Raw genomic sequence first — 15,228 nt, forward strand, 5'->3', positions numbered from 1 at the left:
GAGGCTTTTCAATATTATCTACGTGTGTCTTTTTATTTTATGGAGGAAGGATGAGAGAAGCAAGTTAGTAGCCAGAAAAAAAAAAAAAATAAAAAGCCAAAAACATACACAAAAGTTAATCACATAAGAACTGGCGAATATATTCAAATAATTGCATGCCCATAGGAAATATAAAATAAATTACCTCACACTGAACTTTTTGTCTATTGATTTAATATATTATTTCTGTTCTAACCCCATATCTTATTTACGAAAAATTAAGACCAACTTTAAGAAGCTTCAATATTCACTTTTATTATTTGTAAAAAAAATTAAGGTATCAGAATGCATATGGTATATACTGTGATCTTGGTTTTGCACATTTATTCACGTGTTTTACATTATTTCAACTTTAATAAACATACCATATGTGTATCTTTACAATACCTGATAAAGATTTAGCTGTCTGGCACTTATACATGTATTATTAGTTCATTCTGATGCTCTGCATGTCAAGAGGATGTTAAAAATGATTGACCTGAAATAACGCCAAGATGAGGATTTAGATTTAGTGAAGCAGTTACGCTCCAGCAACTGCCACACATTTATTTGTGCCGGTTTTATTTTTTACCCTTAATTGAGTGTAAACTTTTGCCAAAAAAAAAAAAAAAAAAAAAAAAGAAAAAGAAAAAAAAGATAAAAGAAAAAAAAAAGTAAAATCTGGAAATGGAAGTTGTGTTACTTTTTAGTCCAATAAATAATTTTAGCTACGCTTAATGTAGCTTTTTAAGGCCTTCATACAATTGAAAAAATTAAAGTAGAGCATGTTAAAACCCTGTTCATTTATAAAATAAAAAATAGAATTTTACAGGTTTGCAGTTAAAAGTCACTGTTCAAAACTGATCATGCATGTATTAGCTGCAACCCAACCGGAAGTCCTTGGTGCCGGCAGTCAGGGCAAGGCCGCTGCCAGCGATGGGAGCCATTAAAAAAAACACCATGATGTCAGCGGTCTAGACTTACATGTATTAAGCCACACGCCAGCAAATTCTCTGATAAATACACATCATTTTAATAATCAGTATTTGAGAGCGGATCAAAACATGCATTAGACTAAAAATGCCACAAATTTGTTTTTATATCCATTCACTATAAAACTTTCTTTTTTTAAAATTTAAAGTCTTGGTTCCTATTTTAGAATACACAATAATCAGGAGGATACATGATGGGGAGCCAGTTTTCAGTAAAAGACGCACAATGGGTCCATCCAAGTAGCTTCATCAGCTATAACGAAAACACAAAAACGTATTATTAAACAACAGATTTTTTAAGCTCAATATTCAGGGTAAATTCTGCATTTAAGAATAATAAAGTGGTAGCATGCAAAACTTTCCTTCCATCCAACCCACCCACCAACCACACTTCCCACCACCTGATCTTCCTTACCGTCAACTAACCTACCCACTTTCCTACCAACCAACCTCTACATGCGATTATGACCATTCTGGCCAACCTTCCTTCTCTCCTGTCTTTCTACCAACCTTTCTGTTTTCCTTTCTTTCTTCCTTCTGCCTAACTTGCTCCCTTTCTTCCTATCAAACCAGCTGCCTTTCTCTTTTTCTTTCTTTCTTTTCGTTCTTTTGTTCTTTCTTAGTCTGACTGTAAGCCAAACACTTCTAGACATCGGGAAAACAGCATTGAACTCACTTCCCACTTGCAGGACAGTTGTGTTCTATTCAGGGGAACCAAAGAATAAATAAGCTAATCAATGAACAGATGAACAAATGAGTATGTAATTAAGCTGTATACATCAAGTATACAGTAAGAATAAAACCTGATGAGACACCAGAGCCATTAGGAAATGAAATGGTCAAGAACGGGCTCTCCGGAGAGGTGATATTTATGGGGTAATTTGGAAAAGAAGAAACCTTCTGTGCAAATCGGGGATGAGCTCTCCGTACAGCTGAACTAGTTAGGTTCCCGGCAGAAAAGGGCAGGAAGGGGCATGGTGGCTGTTTCAGCCAAGCAGAGGAGGCACGTGTGAGGGAAGCAGAGTCAGTCTGGGAAGTGTGACAAGGGATGCAGCTGGGAAGAAACGCAGGAGCCAGATCCTGTGGGGCCTTACGGGCCAAGGAAGGAGTCTGGATTTTAAGCCAGACTTAATGTAATGGGGCTTCCCAGGAGGTGTCTTCAAGCCCTCTTTTCCAGCTGTGGTGTGAAGAACAGACAGGACAGGAATAGAGTGGAGGGGACACCAATTACAAAACCCCCTGATAGGCACATCTGGGGCAGTTACTGGTTTTACCAATGTAAGAGCTCACAGATCACAGTCGACATGATGAGAATCACACTATACACATTAACAGTTAGTTCCAGAAAGCGTTCTCTTAACCTATGCAAAGATCTGAAGATGCTAATTTAAAATGTCTTACAATCTGAACGGACTGGTGCAGGTACACAGGAAAGGTCTAAGAGGGAAGATAACCTAGAGTTTACTCTAATTGGAAAATATTTCCCCAGGAACTTACTGATTACTTTTATATCCAAAGAATAACCTTAAATATAGAGACCAGACCTTGGCCACATGTGGCATGACCGAGCTGCACACCCAATCTCATATGCCCTTTAGGCACAAACTGTGCGCGTCCAGAGACAAGATGAGGCTACGATGATTTCTGTGGCTTCATTAAGTTTTTATACTTGACAATTAACTTGTACAGAGAGACCAGAATTTCTTATCTAGTGTTTCTAACATCAACCACAGAATTTCTCTGCATGTGATAAGGGATGGTGTAAAAATCACAAAATGGCCTATCATTTCAAATGAAGAATAAAATCAAATATAAACTCTAAAAGTTCAAACATTTTAGAACTGAGCCAACATGTATTTGAAAGGAATGATTTCTGTCTCCTTCAGAAAGAAAACTCAGTCTTCTGACTGTAATTCTAAAACTTCCTAATGTACTTTTTGCCTATGTCGAAAACATTTGAGGCTAAGTTGAGGCTCTCTGGACAGGAATTTTAAAAATTTAATAATAAGAAAAGTTTAAAAAATATAAGGAGCTTACTGGTTGTCTCTCATGCTTTTATTTTATAATTTGCATTACATGAATGAGAGTAGGAATCAGTCATTGTAAAGTCAGTATCGCTAAGTCACTACAATAAGGCTTTTAGCTATCTGATCACTATGTGATATCGAGGTGACATGTAACAGTGAAAATTTAATATCACTTACTTGAATACAATTTTTCCAGTTTTCTTTTGTTGGTTTTTCTTCCACAAGTTTAGTTGCAAATTTAAGGCTTCTCCCATACAATTTATGTACTAATGCATGCTTGTATGCAAATGTTAAAACCTATAATGTAAAACAAGATAAGGCTTATCTATGAAATATTTACATTATATGGTTTATAGCTTTAATAATGAAAAAATTAAGGCCTTAATAGAAGTGCAGCTTTTTAAATGAACATTTTACATCAAGCAAATTTTAAAGATGTCTTGAAAGAACAGAAGCTGAATATTGCACCAATCAGCCTATCTGGGGGCGGGGGAGGAATAAATAATAAATAAATCACTAGCTCTTGGACTCTATACCAAACACCTCTTTATGCAAAGGAGAGCTAACATAAGTGATCATAAAAATGCAAATAAGGATAGAAGTACAAAACTATAAAGAGTCATTATAAATGACCAAAACTGCAAAGGGGGATAAAGTTAAAAAAAAAATTAAAATTAAAAAATTATATCGTATAAGCGTACTCTGACCCTAACTCCCTTTCTTCAGCATGAGCATGACTACACTGTGGTGGGAAAACCTCAAGCATACAGGAAACCTTTTCTCCCTTCTCAGAGGTCTTTACTACAAATTATCGTAGTTCATCTAGAAAACAAGCATCTGTCTGTAAGACAAAACTAATCGCTTACACTGGGTTAGGAGAATTCTATTTTCTTTATCTTCAGAAGAAAGGAAGATTGACAAAAACTTGTACTTACATAATCCCTACTGTAAGAATTACAGCAGAGAGCTAAAAGAGATTTGACATTTTTATATAACCCAAATCCAAAAAGTTCGTCAATGTTCCCTTTTCTAAACTGGGTCTGAAAACTGATGAGCTATAAATCCAAATGATAATTATTTAAAAGTCAAAGAGCTCTGAGAAAAATAACATCTAAAGTAACCAGAATGCCCCCCTCTCCCCCAACAAATCAGTACATAAACAGATACGGGAAGGCATAAACGCAATTTCTAGATGTTCTTAATTCTAGCTTCATACATAACTGGCTTAACCAAAAGGCCACTACACACATTCTCAAACTGTTTTCCAAATTAGTTTGGCTAAAGAGCCACTGTGCAGACAGAGAAAATGATAGTAAAATGGTTCTAAAACAGGTAAGACAAAGGAGATCTCACTAAACACAATGTCTTCTTCAGAGCCCAGCTTAGCCACACTCCATATATTTTCTTCCTCTTCTGGCCAGGGAGCTGGGAAACAGTAAAGAGCAGGCAATGGGGCACAAAGGAGGTTTGTGAAGTAACCCCCAAGAACTGTGCCAGAGCAAGAAGCACAAAGATTACCTTATTGTCAAAAAGATCAGTCCATTTTGTAGTTTCCCAAAAAGTTTCCATCACAGAATCCAGAGTATTTTCTCTTTCCTCCTCTCTTCCTTCGGTATCGCTTGAAACAGCCCCATCTTGATCTTGGGCATGAAGAAGGTGGTCGGCGAGAGCGCATCCTTTTCTACAAAGAGCGTCCACGAGGGTAGACTTCTGTTTGTCCATGTCACTGTGCGCCAAATCAAAAAGCAACGCCCAGATCGGTAAAATTCCTTAAGAAGTAGACTTGTCTGAAACTAACAAACTCATGCATTCTTTGCCTCAGATTTACAATGCAGAAATATTAAATCGTACATCAAATAAGATTCCTTATTTGTAACAAACACCAAATGAGCCACTACCTCACACATACAGATTAAATGCGTTAGGACAGCCGTACGTGGCTGAAACAGAATGCCATAAAGCAAAAGAAGGGAAAGTGTGTTCAGCTCTCAATTCCGTCAGCTAAGGACCTCTTCCTCAGAACAGCATCTTTTAGAAAGTTCTTAGATTTCCCATAAAGAGCAACCATCACACATTTATGCACCGATGTAGACAAGTTCTTTCAGCAGTGAATGTAACTTTCACTTACAAACAGAGCAAACACTGTAAGATGCTTCCTCCGTGCGAGAAACTGCTCTAGCACTTTTACATATTAACTCATTTACAGTCAAGACAGTTCTGAGTAAGATACTATTAATCATCGCCATTTGCAAAGGAGGAAGTTGAGGCAGAGATTTGTCCGAGGTCCAACGGTCAGGAAGCAGCAGTTCCAGGTAGAGTCTGCTTCTAGAATCCCTGCTCTTAATCGCTACGGAAAAACCGCCTTGCAACAGGGCAGGAATCTGTGTTCTGATGTATCCCAAGTGCCCAGACAACGCCTGGCATGGACCAGAAACTCAGTACATCACTGCTGAATGAAACGCAGTCACAACCTGCACTCCAGGGGACAGTGTTACTCGTTAGGACACTTGCTTATCTGAGGCATTTTGTCCAACTCATGTCCCACACGTGTGGAGGCAATGCGGATTACAAGCGCGGAGAAGGTGCCACGGGCACTCGGACACAGGGGAACGGACTAACAGTACGAATGACTCTGAAGGACTCGGGACTGGAAAATGCGCCTATGAAATCTGCTGGCTCTCCAAAACCAACAATTTGTACAAAAGATAATGAAAACGAGAAAACAACAACTTGTTACAACCCAACAAAATTACCCGCCTTAATACGTTTGCAACGTAGATAAATTTAGGCCAAAAAAGAGGCGTGAGATTTTCAGCAAAGAGTTTCAAAGCCTGAAAGAACCAATTTCATTCTCTTTTGGGGAAAACGTGTCAGGGAACTGCTTGGTTACTTTGGACTCAGGAACAAAAGAATTTCCGAGTTGAAGGACATGTGCACAGCTTCTCATTTACTGAGCACTCCCCCACCCCACCCCACCCCACCTTTTAGACGCCAGCCACCTCTGAAATGTCTTATCGGTACTTCACCTACACATTACAGCATAAACCCTAGGAGCTGGACACAATTATTGTCCCCATTCTGTGAGGAAGAGGGCGGGGCCTCGGAACAGAAGTGGCTTGGCAAGGCAGGCGCGATCATTCACGGCAGCTGACTGGTCCGAGCTGCCCAGAGAAGGGCCGGCCGGACGCAGAACTTAGAGGGCGACAAAAGCGCGCTGTCCGTGCCAGTCCTCGACCCAACTACCTGCCAAACCCCGGAACCCAGTTCTCGGATCCAATAAACTACATTCCACATATCTGGAATAGTCCTTCCCTACCCTCATCTAACTCAGAACGGATCAGCTCAGATCAAATATTTTACCAATCCACGAGGCTTTTCCCAGTCAAATGAAATCAGCTCTTCCTACAGGCTTTCACAATTTAAAATATTTATCGTCACTCTTCATCACATCCCAGCCAGCACCTTCACCTTCCGCATCAGAGCCCGCGCTTCCCAAGAGCAGACCGTGTCCTGTTCCATTTTTTTCATCCTCTCAGTGATACTTTACCTACGGTGTTTGCTCGGTACACATCCGAATCAAATCTAGTTAGAGGTACTGATCCAAGTGGTAAGAGCTGTATTTTAGGAAGAGCCTCAATCAGACACTTTAACGGCCTAAATAAACTGCAGTTCAGTTTAACGGAAACTCGATACTAGATCACGTACAAAAGCTACCATCACATTTGAGATTACAAAGCGGCCGTCAGAACTTCTGATGCACGAGCGACTAGAGGAAAAGCAGCTTTGCAAGGAAGCGAGAAACAGACGCGCCACGGCTGCTCCTGGTCAGCGGACGCCGCCTCCAGCGAACGCCAGGCCCCCGAGACCACCTCGCCCCAGCACAGCAGCTCCAGGCCTGCACGGGGCCTTCTGCCCAGCAGACAGCCGAGCCCACGCCGGCCGGGCCAAAGGCAGGCCCACGGCAAACACCGTCACTGTAAGGGCGGACAAACCGCTCCAGTGCGACCCAAACCGAAGTAGCTTCTCTCGGCATTTTCACGTGTTCAACAGCCCCTTTCTAGCTTTATCCCAGCGTCTCTGACCGTCTCTGCAGCCATAATCTTTAAAGCAGGACCCTCTGTTACTGTTATTTTTCGACAGCCACTGGAGTCAGGGTTTGGGAGAAGAACTGTGAGGGAAAAAGGGACTCGTAGGATTGACAACACAGCTCGTCGTGGTCTGCGGCTCACTTTAACCCGGAATTAAGAACCTCCTCTGTGGCTAGAAGACTTAGGAAAGACGAGCCAGAATACCAGCAGGGCTAGACGGACCTTCACATTTACCGACATTTCTTTCTTTTTTTTTTTTTTTAAAGATTTTATCCATTTATTTGACAGGCAGAGATCACAAGCAGGCAGAGAGGCAGGCAGAGAGAGGAAGGGAAGCAGGCTCCCCGCTGTGCAGAGAGCCCGATGCGGGGCTCGATCCCAGGACCCTGGGATCATGACCTGAGCCGAAGGCAGCGGCTTAACCCACTGAGCCACCCAGGCGCCCCATTTACCGACATTTCTAATGTTACTTCCCAGACAGGTGAGTCTGAAGAGAGGATACTAATTTCACAAACTAAGAAATAACAGAGCTAGAAGGGATGCGGCAGCTACTAGCAGAGGCCGCCGTGAGGTCAAGACAGCCTCAGAAGGGCCACGGTTTCCGGCATGAGTTTCTCACGGGCGATCAAGCCCGGACTCCTCCTCCTGCAACGGGATTAACACGGAATGGAATTCAGGAAGGAAGAGTGGTGTAGACTGGTCCAGCGAGAAACCAGGGGCCCCCCGGGGACAGGAGATGGGATGAAAATGACTGTGGGTTGAGGCGTAGACCTTGAAGACCGGGAGAAAGGGGCTTGTCAGCGGAGGGCAGCTATGGAGAGGAAGACTCAGGCTGAGACAAAGGTTGGCCTCGGAGAGGGGTCTCTGTCCCCTCTGACACGAAGGACAGCACGACGACGGGCAAGGCGGAGCGGATGCCCTATTTGTCTATGAGAAAGAAATGAGGCAGGGGAATCCTCTCAAGATGGGCAGGAACGCAAGGGGCTGCTTACAAGAAAGGAAAGCCCCAGCTCGGACAGACCCGGCCTGAATCCGGCTCTCCTGTTTGCTCTTCAGCAGCCAGCAGGTAAAAATGCCCCCCTAGTTGGCACGTTATATAGAAGGTTCAGTTTAAATGAGATAATATACTCAAAATATCCCAAATAATTCCTTGCACGTAACTGGCGTGCCAGAAATGGACAACAACAAAACGGCCACGTTTGAATGATTCCCTCAGAGGGTGGGGGAGGGTGCAGGTCATGCCGACAAGCCAATCTGAATAATTTCCTTCTGCTTGAAAACTACTACTTGCAGATTCCCAAGAGCTGCGGTGCTAGTACGAGCAACACGACACCCAGCACTTCAGCGGCTCAGAATCAAGGACGCCACGGAGCAGCACCTGACTGAGGCCGAGGGAGTGGCTGTAGCAGCTCCAAGAGGACGTGATGTTTGTACCCTCGAAGGTGAAGGCCTCTGAGTGAAAATAAACCAGGGGCAGGAGGGAAAGCTGCTCTCGGGAGCGCTCCCGCGATACGGTCCTGAGAACTCAAGGAAGGTGGAGGCTCCGGTGGCTGAGGGACTGTCACACTACGTGCGGAGCCACAGGCTCGCCCACCTGCGCCCAGCGACACCGCTCTGCTCCACGTCTGCGCCGGGTTTCTTAAAGCTCAACCACAACCCCCTTCCCCTCACCCCCGGCAATACCGTGACACCGGTTCCTAACTCAAGTGGCTAGGTGACGGTTTCAACCTGACTTTATTTCTATTTGTGTTGCTGGACATGACAAACTAAATCTGGGCTTTTCATGCTATTGGCCAATGAACAGTTGAGAAATTAATCTTTTTTGCCTTCTCCGTACGTCCGGCTCCCACAAATCCCCAAGGGGCGGGGCTGTTTGATCACAGCAACTCAAGTCTCTCCACACAACGGACCTGGCGGCCGAGAAAGCAAGCTTCTTCTCTTCTGCTTCATCTCAAACCACTAAGAAAACTATCATGAAATATCTAAGGGTGGAACATCCAAATACTGATAACTCCAGGGACAGAACAAGCCGGAATAGAATATTCTCATTAATTTTAAAAAGTAACTAAGAATGAGATGCAAGAAAGATTATTTACTGGTTAGGTACTTTTTTATAGTAGCTGCATCGGGCCTGGGGTCAGTCTTCATGGCCATATAAACCGCTAGGGCCGTTTGGTCTATATGAGAAATAACAGCATCTGCAGCTTCAACAATTTCATTAAGTCTTTTCATCCGCTCCTAGGGAGGAAAAAAAGAAGAAATAAGAAATGGATTTTTCGGGGCGCCTGGGTGATGTTTGTTAAGCGTCTGCCTTTGGCTCAGGTTGTGATCCCGGGGTCCTAGGATCGAGCCCCACATCGGGCTCCCTGCTCAGCCGGAAGCCTGCTTCTCCCTCTCCCACTCCCCCTGCTTGTGTTCCCTCTCTCGCTGTGTCTCTCTGTCAAATAAATACAATCTTAAAAAAAAAAAAAAAAAAGAAAGAAAAAAAATGGATGTATCAATGAGTACACCAAAGTACCTTCATTTCTGTCGTCCCAACCATGACAGTCACAACCAGCAGAGGGGGCGGGACAATCTGCTCGCAGCCCAGGGTGCTCTGTGCTGCCCCTACTGTGACTGCCACAACATCAGCATCACCAGAAAACCTGAGCTCTGATGGGAAAATAGCCAAGACGCATTCCCCATTGATACTAGATGGCGAGGGCAAGCCAGATAAAGGTTCCCAGAAATGCAGTGTTTTCTACCAAGGCAACTCCTTTTCTGGGCATCTTAGAAACCCGACTGGCTAGATTACTCCAGTCACACACCACATGAAAACAGGAGGGAAAAAAGCACCTGCAGATGAACATTCTCCCTAGTTTATTATTAAAACCACAAAGATGGGAGCAGACAAGAATAGACCCAGCGGAGTCTAATTACGATCACCGCGGTGCTTGCGGTGCTCCCCTCGTGAGTCGTGGAGGTTTCCTTTCAACCTTCAAGTTCACTCTGAAACCCTGATCAGTTTTAATTGTTTATGGCTTGCGCTTCCCTACTGGCCAACATTATTAATGAGAGCTGTTAAGACAGTTTGGAATGATGGCCAATTCTTGAAAATTAGCATCAGTAACCAAGTTAATGCAAAGTAGGAGTTGTTCCTCTGCGGCAGGTGTTTACACCTGCCGCAGGCCAGGACCCCTGCCCTGAGGTGAATGTCAGAAAAGCAACCCTGGGTATATCTTCCCTGCTACTCCTCCCACTGACCAAAAATAGGAGCGGGAATTCTAAGCTGAACTCATGGTAATAGCTATATTTACCTTATATAATAGTTTACCTTAATGAGAATAGTTAACAGAACATTTACCTTAATGAGAATAGTTAACAGAACCTTAATGAGAATAATTAACAGAACATTCAGTTTGACAGAATGTTTGCGTTTGGCAAGGACACAAGACAAATAGAAGGCCGCACTTTTATTCAATGTATAAACTTTATCTAATGTTACAAACAAAATGAAATACTCAAATATTAAGAATGAACATGTCCCACCTTTTCAGCGTCCAACTGATGAAGTCTTGCAACATACAGAGGAAGATAATTAGGATATGTCTCTTTCAATTCATTATAAATGTCACTAGAATCCAGCCTATGTATATAAAAAGAGAGAAATGTTATATTTCGTTTCTGTTAGAAAGAAAACAATTTCCGTCTTCCCTATTATTTAACATTGCTTTGAAGTTCCAGTCCATAACATAAAGCATCAGTCGAAATACAAGTTTCTTTACTGACAAGGATTATCATTATTTGCAGGTAATATAAATATGCTTAACCTAGGGAAAAAAAAAAAATCAAACTGGAGGCATCACGTTTTCATATATGCCAGGTATAAATGTATAAAGAGAAGGAAAAAAACAAATAGCAAGAAAGATGAAAAGCTCTAGAAATGTCTATAATGTATAAGAAAAAGGTATACTTTTCTGAAAAATCTGAAGTTTCAGATGAACGAAGAGACATTCCATGTTCCTGAATGGGGAAGCTGATTAAGCTGACGACATGGGTGAGGGGAGCAGTAGCCCAGGCTCTTCCAGGCTTCCCTTGCCTGCCCTGAAAACACCACTTCCTGGGCTAGGGTGACAGGGGCCCTAGTGGTCTCAGCAGTGCCATACCCAAGGCAGGCCCTCTGCTCCCCTCAACCCCAAACCTCCGCTCATCACTCCAGAGGTCTCAGCGTGAGGCTCCCACATGCACGGCAGCTCCTCCCCGGAGGAGAGTCCTCTGTCCGGGAACCGAGGGGCGAGCGAGCCCCGTGTTCCGGCTGCAAGCGGCCTGGTCCCTGAGCTGCAGTGGGGAGGCAGGGAGCGGCCTGGGCTCAAGTACCACAGACTCCCACTTTTCTCCCTGAACTACAGATGTTCCTGAACAGATGTTTCTTCATCTTTTGCTGTATGCCCTTACATCAACTCCGGAGGTTTTAAAAGGCTGATTTTAAAAAAAATAAAAGATTTTCACTAGTTTCCAGAGAAGTGGGCTCCTGGGACTCCTCACGCTGCCATGCTAGAAGTCAACCTCTGCCATTTCGCCTTTGAAGGATTTACACCGTATTTTCAGCTGTTTACGACACCCTACCATCGATCAGAGACTGACTTACAGACCTTGGATTCCGGTGGAGATACAGCCTAGTTTTAAGTGCAAAGGTCAGCCTGAATGTAGACGGACCCTGGAACTGCTCAATCCCTGGGAATTATTTTCATGACACGATGACGTCTGTTCTAGTCTAGAAGAGCTAAGGACTGCAAGGACACACCCGTTCAGCTGACGAGGACTCCCACAGGAACGCAGTGGTGACAGAAATACCGCGTAACACAAATGGAAAAAGCAACCCCTATGTAGTCTCTATGACTACAGAGAATAAATTTCTACCATGTAAAAAGTAAGCTAAAAGTCAAAAAATAAGCTGAGGGAAAATGTGTACAAGTACAGCAAAGCATTAATATCTTTTATGTTAAAAAGTTAAATGAAAAATCTGATGTCCCAATAGAAAATACAGGACATGTTCAGCTGACAAGAATGCGGTGACAGTTTTTAAAAGCCTCAAATTTCGTAACTTAAGAAATGAAACTTAAGACCACGATAATGGCTTTTTCTTTTTTCGCCATCTATCAGCAAGGCCTCGTTTCCAATTCCATGGCATCACAGGCTCTGCCATACACCACTGGAGGGAGCAGAAATTGTGATATTCCCTCTAGAAGGCAGTATGTCAAAACATAGCAAGGCAATTTTTAAGTGTTAATAATACTGATTCTCAATAATTATACTTTTAAGATGTGATCTGATGGATATTTAAAGAAACTACATGTGTAAAAATGTCCATCACAGCACCACAGAGAAAAGATATAAACGTGAATGTCAAATAGAGTATTTAAGCGGGTTACATTTCCTTAACGGGACTGCAAACCACATAGTCATTAAAATGGTATTTTAAAGGACTATTAAATGACCTAAGAAATGCCAAAAATCACATAGTAATTGGAAAACGAGGACACAACATTATTCACACTGCTACATGCATAACTGCAGAGAAATAATCATAGGACAATGATTACCTCTGGAGAGTAGGCAAAAAGGTGATTTTTATTTTTTTCTTTATGCTTTCTAGTAAAATTCTCTTCCAAGAGCAAATCAGAATTAAGTGGTTAAAATAAAAACCCCTGTAACCCTACCACCCACTGTTAACATTCTGAATGCAGTCCGTGCACATACACACCACACTGCTTTAACTGGGAAAATAAAAGTAAATAGAGGCCGAAAATCCACTAAAACTTACTTTGTCATCCACTGAATTTTAAGATCTCGTAACGCTTCAGTAAACTCTTCTTTTAAATCTTTCTCCTTTTCTGAATCTTTTTCTTTGTCTTTGCTGCCGTTCTTAGTCTTTGTTGGTGGAGGTATTAGGTAGTAATGAACAGGGATCACATCCTATGAATGTGGAGAGAGTCTCAGATTAACACGCTTAATTTTACATATTTTAAAATCTTCATTACTGAGTATCTCAGAACACAGGCTGCCCTGAGTTGTGCTACATCATATTTCAGATCCTAAGGGCTACAACACATGAAAAATCCCAATCTGTGATCAAAGGAATTTTCTCCCAAACTTTAAAGTACTGACGCTTTTAAATCCTCTTCAAAACAAAGATTTATGTAAGCGGCATCTGGCTGGCTCAGTCAGTGGAGTGTGTGACTCCTGATCTGGGAGTTGTGAGTTCCAGCCCCACACTGGGTATAGAGATTACTTAAAAATAAAATCTCAAAAAAATAAAATAGCGGAGGTAAGAACAAACTTTGCTCCGTGAGTGTATGCGGTATCCTTAGCTTTACTTGCCACACTGGATTACAGAAAGTACTACCTACCAAAGACTACTACCAAGCTTTCACTTGTTCTACTTGAGAAAGGAAGGAAATAACTTAGAATTTTAAAAAAGATCCTCTTTTCTATATAAATTTAAAGGGAAATTTCTTCATTCAGTCAAGAGGACTTTGTGAGCGCCTGAGACATGCCAGGTAATGCTCTAAGAGGTGAAGAGAGCCAAGCAGACAAGGCCCTCTCTTGCCCCCGGGAACATGTCCTAGTGGGGGAAGACAGACAACATCCAGGTAGCGCAGGGTCTCAGAAGACACCGCGGGATGTGCAGGAGGCGGAACGGAACGCAGGGGCAGAGAGTTGGCTACTCAGTGAGGTGGGGAACAACGCGGACAAAGTGGTGCTGGGAATTCCCGCTGAACAGGGACTATGCGACCTAAGTGAACCTCCACGACCTAAGTGAATGAGCCTCCGCGGCCTTAATTAACCAAACGGAGGAGAGGAAGCGTGTAAAGAGGCAGATCGGCACATGCAAAGCCCTGCGCTTGAGTACCCGGCAAGCGCGGCTGGACGCACTGGGCACGTTGGCAGCAACCACAGGGGGCGGGGCTGAGAACTTTGGACCAAAATACAGATTTTATTCTAAATGCAGGGGAGTTGTAGGCAAGGCAGTGAACGTGATTCAAGATTTCTGCTTTTTGTTTCATGACTCTGCATCCTATATGGATGAACAGTGTTGGTTTGTTTTTAATAATTCTTCCTACAATTTGGAGAATGGACGGTAGAGGGCAGAAGGCGAGGAGGAGGAAGACAAGGGAGGGAGTGAGCCTGGATTCCCAACACTGCTCTGACTTAAGAACAGGCTGTACAAGAGGAGGAAATGGACGGATCTAGAAATGCATGAAGGCAGAGTCGACACTGCCTACCGATGACGTTTAAAACGAGGGGACAAATGAAACCAGGCAGGACGAGGGAGGGGAGGAGGAAGCCCAGGCTTCGAGCCAAAGCATTCCGCGGTCTCAGAGAATGCTGGGGAGTGAAGGAGACGGACACCAGAGGGGCTCCTTGGACAAGTCAGCGGGACGAAAGAGGAGTGATCAACCAGTGACAACAGCGGAGGTGGTGCCAGGGGCAGGAGGACACGGTCGCAGAACTGTGCAGCAGTGGCTGGCCCCCCGACGAGAGACGTGCAGTCTCCGTGGACAGTGGGGGTGAGGGCCGCCCGAGAAAGAGCTGCACGGAGAACAGGAAGTAAAGCAGCATAGATAGAGCGCCTTTGAGAAGTTCTGCTTTGAAAAGGGCAGAGAAATGTGTATTTATACCTAATTACATCTATTTTGATCTGTTCTATTAAAGCACGTAAGTCTCCACTTGCAAAAACGAAGGCAGTGTCTGGGAAATGAAATCCTGTATCAGACTGGCTAGCTCTGGTTCTGGCACAATAACCAGCTGCCCTTAATTAAAAGACAAAGTCAATTTCACCAATTCTAGCTTCAAGTTTATATTAAAAATGCTTAATTAAAATCTTTTTTTTTTGTTTAAATTAACATTTCTAGAATCGGGGAAAAATATGTTACCAAAACTTTTATTTTTCTAATCATAGTAATTTCAGAAAAAAACTTTATACAGGTGGAGACAAAAAAATAATGTTGCAAGCCCCACCTTGCCCTAAACAGGATTTTTAGGTGTAAATACAATGTGCATATGCCCATGTTAACAATTTTCACAACTGTATTTTATTTTGGGGTATAATTACAATAGCAA

At 43.0% G+C, this 15,228-nt stretch overlaps 1 protein-coding gene across 6 annotated transcripts in view; it reads right to left on the bottom strand.

The window, feature by feature from the left end:
• Positions 1-268: 268 nt before the first annotated feature.
• TPP2 (tripeptidyl peptidase 2) overlaps positions 269-15,228 on the bottom strand; it is a 69,637-nt gene continuing 54,677 nt past the window's right edge. For 2 of the 6 annotated variants that reach the window (XM_032881082.1, XM_032881083.1), the window contains 7 exons: positions 12,929-13,080; positions 10,654-10,750; positions 9,233-9,363; positions 4,556-4,763; positions 4,391-4,462; positions 3,215-3,334; positions 269-1,263 (listed from right to left, as the gene is read on the bottom strand). In XM_032881082.1, the coding sequence (XP_032736973.1) occupies positions 1,174-1,263; positions 3,215-3,334; positions 4,391-4,462; positions 4,556-4,763; positions 9,233-9,363; positions 10,654-10,750; positions 12,929-13,080 (870 nt within the window). In that variant the 3' untranslated portion in view covers positions 269-1,173. Of the gene's footprint in view, positions 1,264-3,214; positions 3,335-4,390; positions 4,463-4,555; positions 4,764-9,221; positions 9,364-10,653; positions 10,751-12,928; positions 13,081-15,228 lie in introns of those variants that run through there. The other 4 variants (XM_032881085.1, XM_032881084.1, XR_004385389.1 and 1 more) reach the window with 3 other exon arrangements.

Source organism: Lontra canadensis, unplaced genomic scaffold (genome assembly GCF_010015895.1).
Source record: "Lontra canadensis isolate GAN:19392208 unplaced genomic scaffold, GSC_riverotter_1.0 scaffold73, whole genome shotgun sequence".
Lineage (NCBI taxonomy): Eukaryota > Metazoa > Chordata > Mammalia > Carnivora > Mustelidae > Lontra > Lontra canadensis.